Source organism: Aspergillus oryzae, chromosome 2, assembly GCF_000184455.2.
Source record: "Aspergillus oryzae RIB40 DNA, chromosome 2".
NCBI classification, from domain to species: Eukaryota; Fungi; Ascomycota; class Eurotiomycetes; order Eurotiales; family Aspergillaceae; genus Aspergillus; species Aspergillus oryzae.
In genome coordinates, this window is record NC_036436.1 from 1,018,148 (window position 1) to 1,034,557 (window position 16,410).

Sequence of the window (16,410 nt, forward strand, 5' to 3'; positions counted from 1 at the left end):
TTTAGTCCAACTCGATGGTACACCATGTCTCTATGGACAAGTATTGGTATACCAGCCCTATCTTCGTCAATGATACATGTAACAGGGTGTTAATGGCTGGTTTTTACAGCATTTGTCGTAGCATACAGCTTCATGGGCGCGATGACTTTCTTCCTCCACTGCAAACCCATGCAAGCACATTGGGATAAAGGAATCAAAGACGCGAAATGCTACTCGGTTCATCTATTCGTCGTCTTCGCTCTTATTAATACATGTATGTTTCCAAAGTGACTATCAGTATCAAATTAAAGAATCTCGTCGCCAACCAAGTCACAGCCTTCAACATCTTCACCGACGTTCTCTTCGCCACGATCCCGATTCCGATCGTCTGGAATCTGCGAATGAAGCGTCGAGTCCGTATGTATCTAATCGGCGTCTTCAGTCTCGGTTACTTGTTAGCGCTCCCTTCCAATCTCCACTCAGAGAAAGGTCCATCTAACAGAATAAACAGCACAGTAGGCCTAGGCATCATCAAAGCAGTAGCGCAACTGGCATACTCCAACGAGACTGATATCTTCTTGTACGCTGAAGAGTTACCTCGCAATCCAATAGGTGTATGGCATGCTAACGCCCGTTCCTTCTAGTAACGACTCCATTCTCTTCTGGGGCCTGTATGTTTCGCTTTCCCTTCGCCACTTGTGGTCTCCCTTGGACACGACTTACCGTTCTTCCCTAGTGCCCAATTCAACGTTGGAATTCTTACCGCCTGCGTCCCGTCCCTCAAACCGCTTGCCAGAAGAGGCCTCAAACTATCTGAATACACGGATTCCCGCTCGCGCTCACATGGACTATATGGTAGAAGATCGACAGGTCGGTGGACTAGTAGCAGGCATAGCCGTCGGATGTTTTCGATACACATACGCGATCAATATGGGATTGAGGAGTTACACAGCCATGATTTGTCTACGCGCAGCCAATCTGATGAAGTGAAGCTCACGCCGTACGGAGCTACGGTATCGTTTACGGCTCACGCTGAGAGAGGCACGCTTGAGGATAGCAGTGAGATGGATCAGAGCATTCGTGGTGAAACATCTCTAGAAAAGCGCGTGGTGGGAGGTATCTTGAAGACAACGCAAACTACTGTTGTTAGTAGTAGAGCTGCTGATTAGTTCCTATAGCCATTTATTTAAAGTTAATTGACATAGACAAATAAACATATGCAAAGTCTATCACCAAAGTAACCATGCCACTAGCTGTGTATACGCCGCTTCATCATCGTCTGCCAGGGTAGAGTCATAATCACTTCCAAGACGTCCCAGAGCAATTTCCTTTGCGCGAATAGCGTCTCTCAAGCACTCTGCTGCATCTGCATGACCCTCAGCTCTGTAAATCTTGTACTTGCGGAAATATGCTAAAGCCAAATAACCCTCCGCTTTGGGTAAGCTGCTAGCGACCGAAATACATTCATCGAGAAGCTGTCTATACACCATTCCCTCTCATTAGCATATTATCCCTTAAAAGGGCCCAGATAGAACTTACAGAGCAGCCATAGATTTCTTCGTCAGTAGCATAAGCTTGGCAACATGGCAAAGTGAATCACAAGTCTTGAAGCGAGAGCCGAACTTCTGTCGTCGGAACTGAAGGACTTTAGAGGCGAAGTCTAAAGCTTCGTCTAGTCGACCTTGAGCCTGTCGTATCATACTCAATAGCTGCATGCCACTGGAATACCGGGGCAGATTCTCTCGCAGGAGTTGTTCATCGGTTAAATCACGGACATCTGGAACGGAAGTGTACATGGCCTCAGCCTCGTTTGGCTTTCCCATTCGCAGAAGGCAACTGGCAATATTAGCGTAGGAATTGTCCACCATTCTGCAGTTGATTGCCTTTCGGAACTCTAGGGATCGCTGGAGGTAATTCATAGCTTGGGTCAGGTCGCCTTGCTCAGTATAGGCGAAGCCTACGTTACTGATGCTGACTCCTATTCCCCAGTCGGTGGGTGGTAATATTTTTTCCCGTATTTTCAACGCTATTTTCAGACTTTGCAGTGCTTTATTATTTTCCCGAAGATCTACTTGTACTAGACCCGTCACGTTGTGAGCCTGTGCATATCTGCTAGAGTTCGTGTCTCCCTTCCGTTCTAAGGCTTGCAGGCAGACCTGGAGGAGGTTTAGACTTTCCTCGTAGTATTCAGCCTCATATAGATACCTAAGATGCGAGTCAGTCACTCACTCTGCTTAGCAAGTCTTTAAATAGCGTGGATCTAGGCATAGTGAGGAGGAGAAAAGGAGGAAGAAAAAGAAGAGGGAATAAGACAGGATGTGTATGAAAGAATCAAAAGACAGATCTCTCACCATGAACATCGAAGCAGAAGCTCAATAAACGTATCCAAGCATTTCAATCCTCCCTCAACCTGCGCAAACCTCTCCGCTAAGAACATTACGTGTCGCAAGCATTTCTCGCAAGCTTTCCAGGCATGATACACCCAAACATGCTCCTGGTCGGTCCATGAACTTGGAAAGGCCTGACATAGAAGCTGACAGCACAGATCAAAATATCGAGTTTTATCTACAGGGGAAAGCCCTGAAAGCGTCACCTGTTGGATCAAACGGTGGACAGAAATGCTTTTGGTCCGTGGGTCACGATCTATCAATGCAGCCCGGAGGAGTTCTGCTTTGGCATCCTCGAAGTCGATTGGATCTGCCAGGAACATTAGACTAGAGTCAGTTAGTGAGGCCTGTTTGGAAAGTGTAGAGGCGGCGTTGCATAAGGTGGCCTCGTCAATAGCTTCAGGATCAAGAAAGGCCAGAAGGCGTTGTAAGACAGCTGCATTACCGGTAAGCTTTTCCAAGGCAAACTCCCACACCGTTCCAATTGTGTGCTGGTAATCAAACGCTGCCGGCCGTCTTTTGTGCAGCTTTTCCTGGTTATTTTGGTAAAGGATGAGGAAGTCCTTTAGGCCCATCTTCTGCTGCCGGATGTAGTTGCTGATTTGGTTCAGGGCAAGGGGTAAACCTCCTAGTTGTTCATTGAGCTCAGCTATTAATGGGGTATTACTCGGATAGTCATAGCTAGGCCCGAGGAGTCGTTGCAAAGCTTCGGCACCCATCTTGTTATCGAAAACATTCACATGGAGACCCTGTGATGCGGGATGTAGGCTGGCATTAAAATCACGGGTTGTTATTAGGATAGATCCTACCACACCATTTGGCCAACCATATTCCAGAACTTCCAAGTTGTCTGCGTTATCGAATATAAGAAGCCAGGAGCACGTTGTATCTGCGAGCCAAGACTTCATTTTGGCCATGGCCCCGAACGCGTCCTGAGTCTCCTGCGTTTCGGGAAGAACACCGAGGCGTCGTGCGACAGCCATGTAGTCCTGTGCCATTTTAACGGTACTATCGGCGGAGATCCAAAGAACAGCATCATATTGCTCCCGCGCACGATAGGCATATTGCAATGCAGTCTGGGTTTTCCCTGCTCCACCAATCCCATACAACGCCAAAGCACGCGGGCCAGAGCGACCAGCTTTAGGGTTCAGGGTACCGGAGATCTGATCCAACAAGCCTTCACGGATATAGAAACGGTCATTCAATGTTAATGGAATGTGAAAACAAGGTAGCTCTGGGCCAGCGTGCTTATGGCCAGTACTCAGCGACTGAAATAAAGTGATTATTTCATTGTTCCATTTTAGAGCCGCTGTGGTAGCTGCGCGCTGAGTCTCTCGCTCCACTTGTTGGGATAGCATCTGAACACGCTTAAGGCCTTGTTGGAACTCACGACTTAACTGCGGCCATGACTGCCGAATTGGAGACACTGTATAGAGATACCCTTTAGCTCCAGTGTAACCGATGAACGCAGGCCTACCATAGTAGATACAGGGAGGTACTTACAATGCTGACGCCGCACACGAATGAAACTGATAGCACGCGCACAAAACAGCGCCAACTCAGTATACAAGCCAACCATGGCGGTCTCCAGCTTTTCATCCAAAATGATATTATCCTCAAAGGGATGGATCCCAGGCAGCGCCGCAATCAACTCTTCGAGCATAGTCTGGACCTCGCTAAAGATCTCTTCCAAGGGCGCCAGTAGCTGTAATGCATATCTCCTTAGAAGCTTGGGACCGTGTTTGGACAATGAATCTTACTGATAGCAGAAGACAGATTCCACCCCATAGTAGAGCGCCGGCTTTGCCATCAAGGGCAAACGATAAGACCAGCACAGTCATGAAGTCATTCAAGTATACCAGGCTTGGACGAAACCGGGACAGCCTCGCTAGCAGAAAGTTTTCATTTCGGTGAGCCTTCGCCACGCTCTTGAGTTGTGACAAAAGGATGTCAAGGGAGAAGGTCTCCATGCAGATCTCCAAATCAGTCTCATCATGTAAGCTGTCTTTGAATCGTTGCCGTACAATGTTCCAGACCCGTGGTCGCGAGGTTGGACTGAGGGAAGAGGCTCCCATTTTGGATCTATTACACCGAACACGCCGTGAAGAGTCTGAGGAAACCTGAATGAGGATATAAGCATTTCAGTTTGCAATAACCTGGTTATCGCTCTGTGTCGTGGAGGGGTATCTGGACTTAAACCGTTTTCTTCCTTCTTTTTTCTTTTCTTTTTCCCCACCACTGGTCTTAGAATCCATTCAACTTTGGTGTAGCAACAGCCTTCCTATGCGAGAACCGGGTATTACGTATACAATACAAGCTGATACATTGTCAGCATGCCAACATTTCTTTGCTCTGAACTCCCCTACTGGCTAGAGTATAGCATGTTAGACCATATAGGCCAGGCTCTTTCCTAAAGTGGAAATTTCTGCATTCGGGCAATCTTTAAGCCTTTCTGAGAAGCCAACCTGCCACCCATAGTAGAACATCTTGTCAAGGCTAAACGACCATCATGCATTTCAAGGCTCTGAGCACACATCATTCCCCACTGAGGTCCCGCAAGAGTTGACCTGTTTGTGATAGGCTAGGTATGAGACGGAGTCCACCACCATGCAAGTTGATTATAGGGTTACACAGTATTTGCCAAGGTGACTATTCCTCCATCAATCGTGGTAGATGACAAAAGGCAACAAACTAAATTACATGGGAGTCTGGAAGCAATGTTATCGAGCAGCCAGCTTGAAAGGTGTCTACGGGGGATCGACCCAGGGCAAGTGCGGAACTGTAAAGGGAAGGACTACCTAAGCAGCGCTCTTCCAACTTGCTTTAGAATTATCTTTCTGAATATTAATATACCAACCGATGCGTACATTCTCCCTTGTTGCTCCTCCGCCAGTGCCTCACTAGAAGCTTAGCTACGGTTATATGGCGATAATCCAGACTAGATGGCCATCAAGACGGGTTTCTCGACCAGCTGCGACTCGAGACCATCAGTTTGACTAGTCAAAATATGGCTCAGAGCATCTTGAAGTAGAAATCAATGAGGAAGACCCCTTCCTCACCAACAAAATCAAGGAGTCTTCAGCGAATGTTGATCGACCATTCAGAATTGTGCAAATCGGCCGAGTAGTGAGTCTTTCCGTCAGTGTCCGTCGTTTAATAGACTTCATTCAAATAGGTACATTGGATTGGATTCGGACTTGGATTCATCACCACACTCAAGGAATAAAACAAGAAGAAGCGGGCTGGATGTGGGATCCTACATCCGTCACTATTATCACTGATGGAATGCGTGATGATTACCCTGAGAGTATACGGGCTGTCAGACATGAACCAGCTGCAAAGAGACGAAGAAGTTAAGCTCCAAGCCATCATTCAGAGACTTATTGACACGGTATTCGAGTGCATACCTTTAAAAATCCCCAGTTGACTCAGCTGCGATGGACTCATCGCCAACCTTGGTAGGGCCAGTTCCACACGTGGAGCTTTTCTTCTCCTTGTCTATAGGACGAGGCACGTGGGTGCTTGGCCCTGAATATGCAATGGCAGGAGGCAGCAGACCACCTCCACCAACCGAGGGAAACCCAGAACCTCCACAGGCACCTGAGCCACCACCTCCCGAGTATTGTGAATTCATATTGGTAGAAAGGTTACCCAAGCAATAGCAACAGTCTGGGAATATCCCGTGGTGGCAGTCAGCATATCGCTCTGTGGCTGTGATTAAACCACATACCTCCCAGAGAATATTATGACAGGAATTTGCGTGGCTGTGTTAGCTCGTTTCTTGATATCGACATCTGAGCCAAGCACCTGAATAATTGGGAGATCTGTGGTCCGGCGTATGGTGCATTTATAGCTCCCATATACAGAGCCAGCAGTAATCATCGATCACAAGATAAACCCCTCGTCGGGCACTACAGAAACAATCACTACCGAACTGAAGCATACAAACAGCTCCTCTGCGCAGGGGCATCTAGTGTCCAATAGGTAATTGCTTTTTACCCATCCAGACTTGATATGACGCACGTACAAAGCAACTAGAGTGTTCAAAAAGCCTATACAGCCCAGTCTACCGATGAGCATAAGACATGTCCTGCTTCATTTAATTGTCCTTGTTGAACCTCGGCTAGATCCCACTGTCTTTCATTGTCTTGCGAGGCGGGTTGGCACTCACGGACCTCCGCCATTGGGCCACGATGAAGATGCTCAGAAAGTTGTCACGATAAAGCCCACGTCATTTATTGGACATTGACCTGTACGATGTCATGAACATTGCGATACAAGCGATTACCCGTACGGTATTTAATCATACATGTACGCATTTCCGAGCTAATCGCCAGGCAAGTGCCGACGATGTAGTACATGGGTTGCACAGGCGCGGGCTGCTCTCAAACAATGACAGAGATTACTTCTTTCATTTGTGGAGGATGCTTCCGTCCACTCTTGCTCGCAATCTTGAATGCGAGACTCGTCATATGATACTTACACAATCGTGTCTGAGAGCCTTACCAAGTCTGCTATTCGGCGGAATCTATCCACCCCGGCAAGGTAGAACGTCGAGGCTCTAGCGGAAGCGAATATCATCCACATATACTGACACCCTATCTTCAACGTGCCTCATTCAAATTAAACCTCATCAGTATATGAACAATGACATGAGAAAAGAGTTGTTTGAAAGCTATCTAGATATTCATTGATGTCTAGTGTATCTTCCTTATGGACCGGCAACCCCTACGCAACTGGCCTTTTCATATAACAAAGACTCTACGGATTTCCAGTACAGCACGGATGGTCTGCAATGGGACCTTGGGGTGAATGGAGCTAAATACAGCAGAATCTCAGCTGATCGCTCAGCACAAAGACAGATGTTATTGGTAAGCAATAACGCACTTCGAGTCTGGTCTAATCAGAATCTCTCCCTTGCTTTCCAGCATGCTTTCATTGGGAGATGCTTATTTTGCCCGGAAGACTCGGGCAGACGTACTGCTCCGCCGTAGGTTTTTGTCTGAGTATGATGCAATCGCTGATCTTCCCAGCAGATAGGCCTTCTCTACATATCCCTATTTGTCTGGAACGATGGCAATGACCGTATCCATAGCATTCGCGGCTCTTTTTACAATCAACTGTGCTATACTTAGAGTTTACAACTATCAGATGTCGGACATTGAAGAACTGACCCGGCCAATTCAGAAGCAAGCTAGAACGGGATGGAATTGTGCCAGGTACTTGAACGACTAGAAGGGGCTCACACACAAATTGAACGCGTTGGTGAAATTTGCGGGGCCTCGTCTATATCTTATGGAGTCCTTCATTACGGTGATGTCATATATATGAAGAGCGTGGGACTGAGAGACCAAGCACAGCGTCTGCCGGCAGATTCACAGACTATTTATCCACTGGCATCGGTATCAAAGGGGTTCTTAGCGGCTGCCGTAGGAGTCCTGGTGGATGAAGGCAAGCTTAATTGGCATGTCCCTATCCGCACATATCTACCGCAGTTTGATCCCGTCCATGATCGAGATTTGGGACAATATGCCAACATGATTGATCTGCTCAGTCATGCTACCGGGATAGCACAGCATGAGCTACTTCATATTGGGCCATTTGGGTCAATTATCAGCGAATCGTCTAAGCTAGTTCATTTACTAAATGCATTGCCGACATCCAATAGTCATGGGTCAAGGTTTCGCCGGTGGTGGCTTTACAACAATCATGTATCGGCACTGGCGAGCCAAGTGCTCGAGAGTGTCTCAGACGGAGTGTGCTACCCTGATTATCTAGAACAACGCATCCTACGTCCTTTGCACATGCTCCGAACTTTCATCTCCACAAACAAATTCGACTCAGACTCAAACATAGCTTTACCATATGCTCGCCTATCAGATGGCTCCTTCGCGAAACTGGCATTTCCCGAATGGCTCCAAGAGACAACCCACATTCTTGCGAGTCAGGGGGTGACCAGCTGCGTCCAAGATCTACTGATATGGGCGAAAGCGATATTGGAACGCGAATTGTGGGAGCAGCTCCAGGATAAGGAGAAGCTTGACCGGCCCTTTCCTCCAAATAACCCACTGCGCCAAGTAACAACCATCCGCCATGGCCACAACCCACATCCTTTGGATGATGCTCTAGGTCATCCGAGTCATTACTGTCTAGGCTGGTTGGGTCTTACTCTCCCATCTTCAAACCTTGGTATGATTAGCTTCAACAAAGAGACGCGTCGCTCCTGTGACCATCTTGATTATGTATTAGGCAAGGATTCACCACCTCTCAGAGTTATACTGCACAACGGAAAGGCCCCTGGCTACAATTCCGCCATATACACTTTTCCCGAAACAACTAGTGCAATCATTGTTCTTTCCAATGGAGCTACTGATGGTGATCCTGCTGACTGGGGTGCGCAAATCCTAACTCAGGAGCTATTCGACCTACGACCTCGGATGGATATAGTAAGTCTGGCTGAAAAGGAGGCCGCACTTAGCCGGCGCTGGTTCGATGACTGCATCCTGCGTCCATTGCGGGAAGATTTACAAAGATGTGAACGCGGTAGCAGGGCTGGTAACAGTCATTTACACGATCTTAAACGATATGAAGGCCGTTATCGGAATGTCTATCTCCTAACAACCGTCAATATTCGCTTTGACGAACCCAGTTTAGGCCTTACTGTCTCTTTTAATCATCGCACCGATAAAGAGTATACATTAAGGTTTCATAATGAGCACGGATTCAGCTTCCTTCCACCTGATCGAGATTCTTGGCTACGCGACTGTATGTTGGAGGTGTTCGACTACCGAACAGGAATTTTGAAGTTTACGCATACAGATGATGGTCACATTTCTGGGCTGTGGTGGAAGTGGAGTGCATGGGAGGAAGCATCTTTCTTCACGAAGCAGCCTTCTACTTAACATGATATAGCTGGCTTTTGATATGGTATGTTTCACTGTGTGTTACAATAGTATCTTGTCAAACTAATAGGTGCTTGTAGAACTAAGGAATGCTATACAACACCTGCATGATTTGAAGAACAGTCTGAACAAATGAGAGAAACAGTCCGACCCCTCCAATGAGCACAACAGCCCAGAACGTATACCATGCTTCCGTACTTCGTTTGTCCCGCCATAACTGTATCAGGCCACGTGCCCTCTGGCATGCCAGATGTGTTTGAAGGGCCTCGAATCGGTCGTGGAGGATTGGAAAGTCTGAAACAAGGCTAAAGACGTCTTCGTGGTGGTCCATGGATACTGTTGTCAGAGTGCGTGAGCCGCATAGTTCTCCCAGAAGAGGATCATGTTGGTCAGGCGGAAGGTCACTAAATGGGCATATTGAATGGTAGAATTGTCGGCCCTTTGCCGAAAGCCCGAAAAGCAGGCGATATGACAGCAGGACCTCGTATAGAAAGCTTGTCACATCTTCAGCGGTAGCCCAGTTGGTAGGATCGCCAGCCGGGGCAGTACAACTTCAGAATCAATGAGCCGTAAGCCGTTAGACACGGGCATCAGGATGCGTGGGACTTGATAAATACATACCCATGTATGACTCCTGGCACCCATTTCTCGCCCGATAAGTCTTTCTCGAGATTTGCGGCGCAAAAAGAAGGAAACCGAAAGAGGAACAAGGTTTTGGTGCGGTTATCAAACTCCAAATGGGCGCCCAGTGTGTCAATCCACCTAATCTTTATCCCGCCAATTGTGACAAGAAGAGACATATTGAACTGTTTGGCATGCACTGTCGCGAAGCTCTCGGAACTCTGACGATCTATACTTTTTGTTGGAAGTAGGTACCCGAAGCCAAGAAGGAACTCATGCATTGGGAGCCGAGCGCATCGATGATCTTGAGTATACGCCATGAAAGTTCGGCTCTCATACCCATCCATCAGCTGTGCAACGGTCATCTGCGTCGGATTGGCCGCGTCCCATATTGGCTCCCATAGCATTGTCTGCCATCCTAGAACAGTGAAAACAAGCACACGCTGGAAGCAAGTCTGCTCTACAGGCACCACACGGAATATATGGGACAATTGCAGTTGTGCCACGATGTCATCCACCCTTAAAGCTTTACCTTCTTTCATCATTCGTGCAACTCCGAGGTATACTCTGAGTAAACTGGATCCTTCTATCATTTTATTCGCCTCCGCCAAGATTGGGAAAGCTGTCGAAAGATCCAGTGACAGCTGTGAGGCCCGTCGACTTAGCCATGCCCTGTACCACAGCATGCTCGGATTAATCTGTGTTGTCGACTGACAGCAAGCGGGAAACACAGTAATGACAGATGGATGTGCAGCCGCATCCAATGGGTTGTGATCTACAGTTTGTGTTACCTCTGCGTTCATTCATATATCGCACATATCTCACCTCTACTTGGTGGGATAATTCGATGAGGTCGAATCGTTCCTCGGAATCTCCTCCCCGAGCTCATTTTCCGCTTTCCTTTCCAGGAAAACATCACAGAGGAATTGTATAGGGTACTGAGGTCAAGATAGACTGTGCTTCAGCTGAGACATGCAGCGAAGATGTGGGCCTTATGGACGAGGTACCCTGAGTCCAAAGGTTCACATAATCGCCTTGTGAGGGCTGCGGCTGCGCCACGCTACGTGGACAGCATAAGGCGAGCATAGTCGTAAGGAGCGAATCAAGTCGCAATAGGGTGCGATCAAGACTGCCCAACTATCGTTTGAAACCTGATGGAAACTCGAATTTGGGCTATCCAGACATTGTAGACACCACATACAGCTCTATCTCCTGGCCATCGTTCTCATCGTTCACCTGATCGCGTTGCCCTATAACGGCCGGTTCTATGCGCTGGTAAGCGGGAGCGACAGAACCTCATTCATTGGTGTCAAATCCATACGCCTGAGGATTTCCTCTAATACCGCACGCTTTTGATGTAGGTAATTCTTACTAAGTTAATATCAGCACATATTAATACTCGCCGGTCCTCAGGGATGTCAACATAAGCGGTGACATCATGAGCTATCCTCACTGTTGGCCCTCATGCCTCATCTTTTGGGCCATTCTCATCCTGTGAGCTGATCATCTGACCTGTCGAGAATGTAGGTAAAATTGCCTAGCCAAAGCTTCAAGAAGTGCCCGGTCATTAAGCTGCGCCCGGCCACGAACAAGACTTCTCGCAAACTCTATTCCTTGGATCGTTGCTCTGCATCGGTAGACTTATCCAGAAAGCTTTCGACTAAGTTATATATCATGCAGATCTGGACCAGTACCGTATCGAATTGTCGCTCGAAAGGGCTTTGGAAGGGCGACTCATGGGGATTACTATATGCGCTATCGTTTTAGCAAAGACAACCCTGAATAGAGTTAAGGATTTTCTTACAGCTTATCTGTGCCCTTAACTGCAGCTCTGTCTATTGTTCTTATAGAAAATCAAGCTATGATTGCTCTGAGACCCTTAAGTAGTCCTCCGTATGAAGCTTGCTGCTATCTGTATCAGTGGAAGAAGCTCTAGTTTGAACTGAGACTTGACACACAGGCTTACTGACAACTAACTCCTTCTTGACTTCGGAAGATCACAGTATTACCGTCACGAATAATGTAATGTATCAAGTGTTCCATAAACTAGAGTTTCTTTTAGAATCAAAAAGGACACTGTCCCCTTCGCCCTCTTCTAAGTTTCACATTTTCCTGTCTGGCATAATTTCTGCCTCTCCCTTTCATATATGACGGCCCTATATCACGCGTATTGAATCCACACGGCATGAACCTATCACCATCATCGCCCGGAAGAGGCCGTCCCTGGGCCCAAGTAATCCAGGCATATGGCCCCCAACGATTCCAAAGTGTCGGGGCCACGTAATAAGGATAGGCTTCCCAGATGCGTACTCGGTGTGGAGACCGTTCTTCCGGATCTGGGTTTACTCTTAACTGTCGAAAGAGCAGCGGGCGTGGCAGGACAAGGTATCGAAGGATGTACTTCCGAACAACCAATACAGTGTGGGTTAGAGCGTAAACCCATGGAGCGGGCTGAGATAGTCGCAGCTGGTCGTCCATCAAAACAAGTATCATGTTTCTAGCCAGGTTGTGCAATATCTTGGGTACACCATTCAGAGCAACATTCCGTATCAGCTGATCCTGTAGATCACTAATGCCAGGCGGGTGATGAGGCATCGCTTGTATTTCGTAGTCACGGCACCATTTCTCAATCTCCTCAAAGAATTGCAGGCCATCCTTGAACCCTTTCTTACCTGATGGTAAAGAATCGTAGCTGACTTCCATCGCGTCGCCGAAGCTTTTCCAGTACGTACCCATTGCACACTTTTCCATCTGACTCGTCTGATCCCACTCATATCGATCGATCCATTTGGCGGGCTCGATCGTGAGCAGCCCGAGTGTGTAAAGCATGTCATCTTCCATGATACTGCCCGATTCCCTATATGCATGATGTAGGTATTTCACACGAGCAATCGCTTCGTGACCGCGTCGGGACGCTGGTGGATTTGCTAGCGCTTCGACCATCAAAGCCACGGTGTCCGAATATCGCTTATACCAGGTTTTCGGTGAAGCAAAATCGGATTTCCTTAGAAGAACTCGAGAAATGGTGGGAATCGCATAGGTCTAATATGTGTGTCAGCTTTATTTTTCCCTAAGGGACATAATCCGATGTACCCGGAATAAAGCATATTCCAACCCTATTTGAAACATGGCCGGGAACTCTAGCTGTCCTAGAGTGGTCAATATCTCCCATGCATCATTATCTGTCAATTCCCCGTTCAGATAACGTTTCGAGTATCGGTTATGGAGTAATCTCCGTCGACGGAATCGCAGGATATGAACTAGACCCAGATAACAACAGAGCAGGGTAAGGTTGATGTACATGCCCATCATATAAAACACTTGACGAATTATACCATAAGTCCATGAAGCTGGTAAGCTGATAGTACTACTCAGCTGAGTCGGAGCGGGGTCTATTGATCCATTTAAATCTGTAGCTAGTGTCTCGGGCAATGGTGTTTCCGTTATGCAATTAATGTCACCTCATGCTACTTAGCTTCTTTAAGGACCCACTCAACAAGCCAGGTAGGCAAGGCCCCTCTACTAAATGTAGAGAGCTACAAAGCCGGCTCACACAAGATTAACCACTATTGAGAAAAACCAATGCCGTAAGGCAAGTCAAGTACTGTCATGTTAAAGTTCCGTTCTAGCATGACTATATGTCAGGCATGCACTCATCATCGTCATCGTCATCGTCATTATCGGAACAGTCGAAGTCGCCTTCAGGGCTCTCATACAGGTTCTCCGGGTCTCCCAGGACGTTCTTGATACGTCGCCCGAGTTCTTCAACCAGAAAGATCCTCTGTGCCGCCAGTTGATCCAGCCCTCGCAACCGCTGGATCATGTCCACCATTCCACTGAGCTTCAAGCAAGTCTCCTTAAGCCCAAACGTCGGTGAAAGAAGTCCGTCATCGGCGGCAGCAGGTTCGCCCTCAATAAGGAAGACCTCAGGGACGCCAAATTCGTCATGAAGCCTTTTCCATCTCAGTGCGCGAGAAATGCTTCTGTAGAATTCCTCAATCAATTCATCTCTTTCCCCCTCCTTGATTCGCATAGCAGTGCCTTCATTTAGCATTCCTAGGTTGGACATCAATTTCCGAGAGATATTGGCTCTGACAGCCTCCTCACTCATCCCTCTCGAAACTCCATCGTCGACTAAACTCATATACTCCCGGGCCAGCTCAACCATAGCAATGCGAGACTGTAGAGTGCAGTAAACAGTGTTGGCTTTGAAAGTCTCAAGCTCCATAAACAAACTGACTAGGTTGGACGTGGGCTGACAGAATGAAGAAAGGCCGAAATACTTCCAGTGAGCTTCCATCAGGGTAGCAAAATAACGTGCACACTTTGACTTTGAGGATGGCACCATGGCTGCTTTCCCCGATGGTGCTCCCTTAGGTTGTTGAACCTCATGTATCGCCAGTGGAAGCCCTGGTTGACCTTGTCCTTGCGTATCTGGTGGTGTCTTTCTAGAAGGAGGGTTTGGATGCAATTGCTTGTCTTGCCTGGCAGTCATACTGTCAGAGCAAGTGTAATGGCACTTGGCACAGTCCCGATGTGGCCATGAGTGGCCAAGGCGAACACACTAGTGTAGCCATCGTCAGTATCTGCCAGCAACCAAATGAATGGAAAGTAAAACAGTAGTTTACTGCACAAGTCGTCATACCTCCTTCTCCGTACATTGACACTGTGTGCCTTCCAGGTATTGCAATCGCTCTGAGATTGCGAGGCTAGATGTGATATCCATCTTAACAGTATAGAAAATTTAAGATACTGTCCGCAAGACGGGATTGATAGAAGAGGTAAGACAGATATAGCGAGTAAGAAGGATGGTGGACGGATCCAGAATCAGTGGGATGTGGCAGATTCTTCGTCCTTCTTATAGTTTATACCTTGAGTCGTTGATCTAGTCTCTACAAGGCGTTTGCCGATCAATGCCCATCCTTGTCCATTCTGTCCATTCTGTCCATTCTGTCCATTTTGTCCCATTTTGTCCCATTTTGTGATGCCCATCCTTGTCCATTTTGTCCCATTTTGTCCCATCTTTGCCCATCTTTGCCCATCCTCCTAGTGACCCATATGCATCCATCCGAATCCAGTTAGATCCAACAATATCCCCCAAAAATCCCGCAAAATCCTGTTAAATCTTGCAAAATCCAACAAAATCCAATAAAACCAAGCAAGGCCAACCAAGTCCATTCTAATATCTAACCCCCACCAATTACCAATCAACATAATCTCTAATGCTCCTATCATCCCTAATACCCCATACCAGTAGCCCAAGTACTCCAACCATCACTTATATTCCACAAGAAGCCAGATACAGTCAACATAGAAGTTTCTGACTCGGCAAATCCAGAGCATTTGACTGAGGTAAATCATATCCTATTGACAATATCCGCTCAGATGGCCGAGTCACGGGTAGTTACTCTTCTTACCGCACATCGTCAAATTGGATTGCCATTTGTCTGTATGCTCTAGTCATTCATTATGGAAGATATTTATTTGATCTACGATACACCCTACGTTGTTATGGTCGGATCCAGGGTGATAGCAATTATGAGATATATTAGTTACCAAAGGGAAATTAACAGCTGTAGTTTCACAACCTTGAGTACCTTGGGAACATCGAACTTAGGGCTGACACCTTTTGGTAGCCTGGGAGTGACAGGTCACAGTAACTATCTAGTTAATATTAGGAATGGACCTGCGTCCTATACTATGTTTATATGTCCAGTGAAAAGTAGGAGGCTTTGTATATCACAGATGAAAGGAACTTGAATCTAAAATCAATCAGACGTATTTATACACTTGTTGAATCAGACAAGCCTTCAGATATCTCAGTACATAAACAACAGATAATTGCACCACCTTCCGGCGATTACTGATAAGTAACCTTCAACTCCGAATCACTAACGATAGTCGGAACAGCCTGAACAGTATTGCTCGATCTATCCTGAACCGCATACAGAGCCGATCCACCAAGTCCATACTCCTTACCCCCCGCCTTAGCAACACACCCAGTAAAAGTCGCCTCGCCAAAGTCCACAAACGTCAGTCCATCACCATCAACCGCCAAGTCCTCCAGAATCCACTCGGCATTCTGACCAGTCAAAGTCGCAGTCGCCGCCGGAGCAGAGGCAGTAACCGTCACATTCTTGCCGGTAGTCAAATTTTCGATAACCGCCACACCCTCGCTGTTAGAGGTCGACTCGACACTGGTGAAGACCACATCCCCGAAGTTGAACTCGAGGTCAATATTCACCGAGTTGGCCGGGTACCACTCGTACCAGCCGGCGAAGGAGGGCTTGCCGTTTTGCACGTAGATATCGACGCCGGCTTGCCAGATGGCGTCGCCGGAGGTGGCGCCGTCGATACCGACCCAGAAGGATGCGGCTTGCGTTTGGGACGATGAGGCCGCTGTTGGCGTCACGGAGGGGAGGGTGAAGGTCGCTGCGACGTAGCTGTAGGTTGCGCTGGCTGCGGGAGCGGTTGTTTGCACTGCTCCCGCCCAATTCTCGTTGATTAGGTAGTCGTCTTCG

General features: G+C 47.5%; 3 protein-coding genes across 3 annotated transcripts; 1 reads left to right on the top strand and 2 right to left on the bottom strand.

Annotated features, from left to right (window-relative positions):
- Positions 1–1,208: 1,208 nt before the first annotated feature.
- AO090001000407 (uncharacterized protein) lies at positions 1,209–4,441 on the bottom strand (the record flags this gene model as incomplete). Its single annotated transcript, XM_023234538.1, has 5 exons — positions 1,209–1,362; positions 1,519–2,184; positions 2,331–3,792; positions 3,870–4,071; positions 4,127–4,441. 5 exons carry the CDS (start codon positions 4,439–4,441, stop codon positions 1,209–1,211), a joined length of 2,799 nt encoding a protein of 932 aa, XP_023089652.1.
- Positions 4,442–7,570: 3,129 nt separating this feature from the next.
- AO090001000408 (serine hydrolase domain-containing protein) lies at positions 7,571–9,268 on the top strand (the record flags this gene model as incomplete). The annotated part of the gene is made up of 1 exon (XM_001818879.1): positions 7,571–9,268. One exon carries the CDS (start codon positions 7,571–7,573, stop codon positions 9,266–9,268), a length of 1,698 nt encoding a protein of 565 aa, XP_001818931.1.
- A 2,685-nt stretch (positions 9,269–11,953) lies between these two features.
- AO090001000410 (uncharacterized protein) lies at positions 11,954–14,237 on the bottom strand (the record flags this gene model as incomplete). The annotated part of the gene is made up of 3 exons (XM_023234539.1): positions 11,954–12,931; positions 12,983–13,149; positions 14,126–14,237. 3 exons carry the CDS (start codon positions 14,235–14,237, stop codon positions 11,954–11,956), a joined length of 1,257 nt encoding a protein of 418 aa, XP_023089653.1.
- Positions 14,238–16,410: the final 2,173 nt, after the last annotated feature.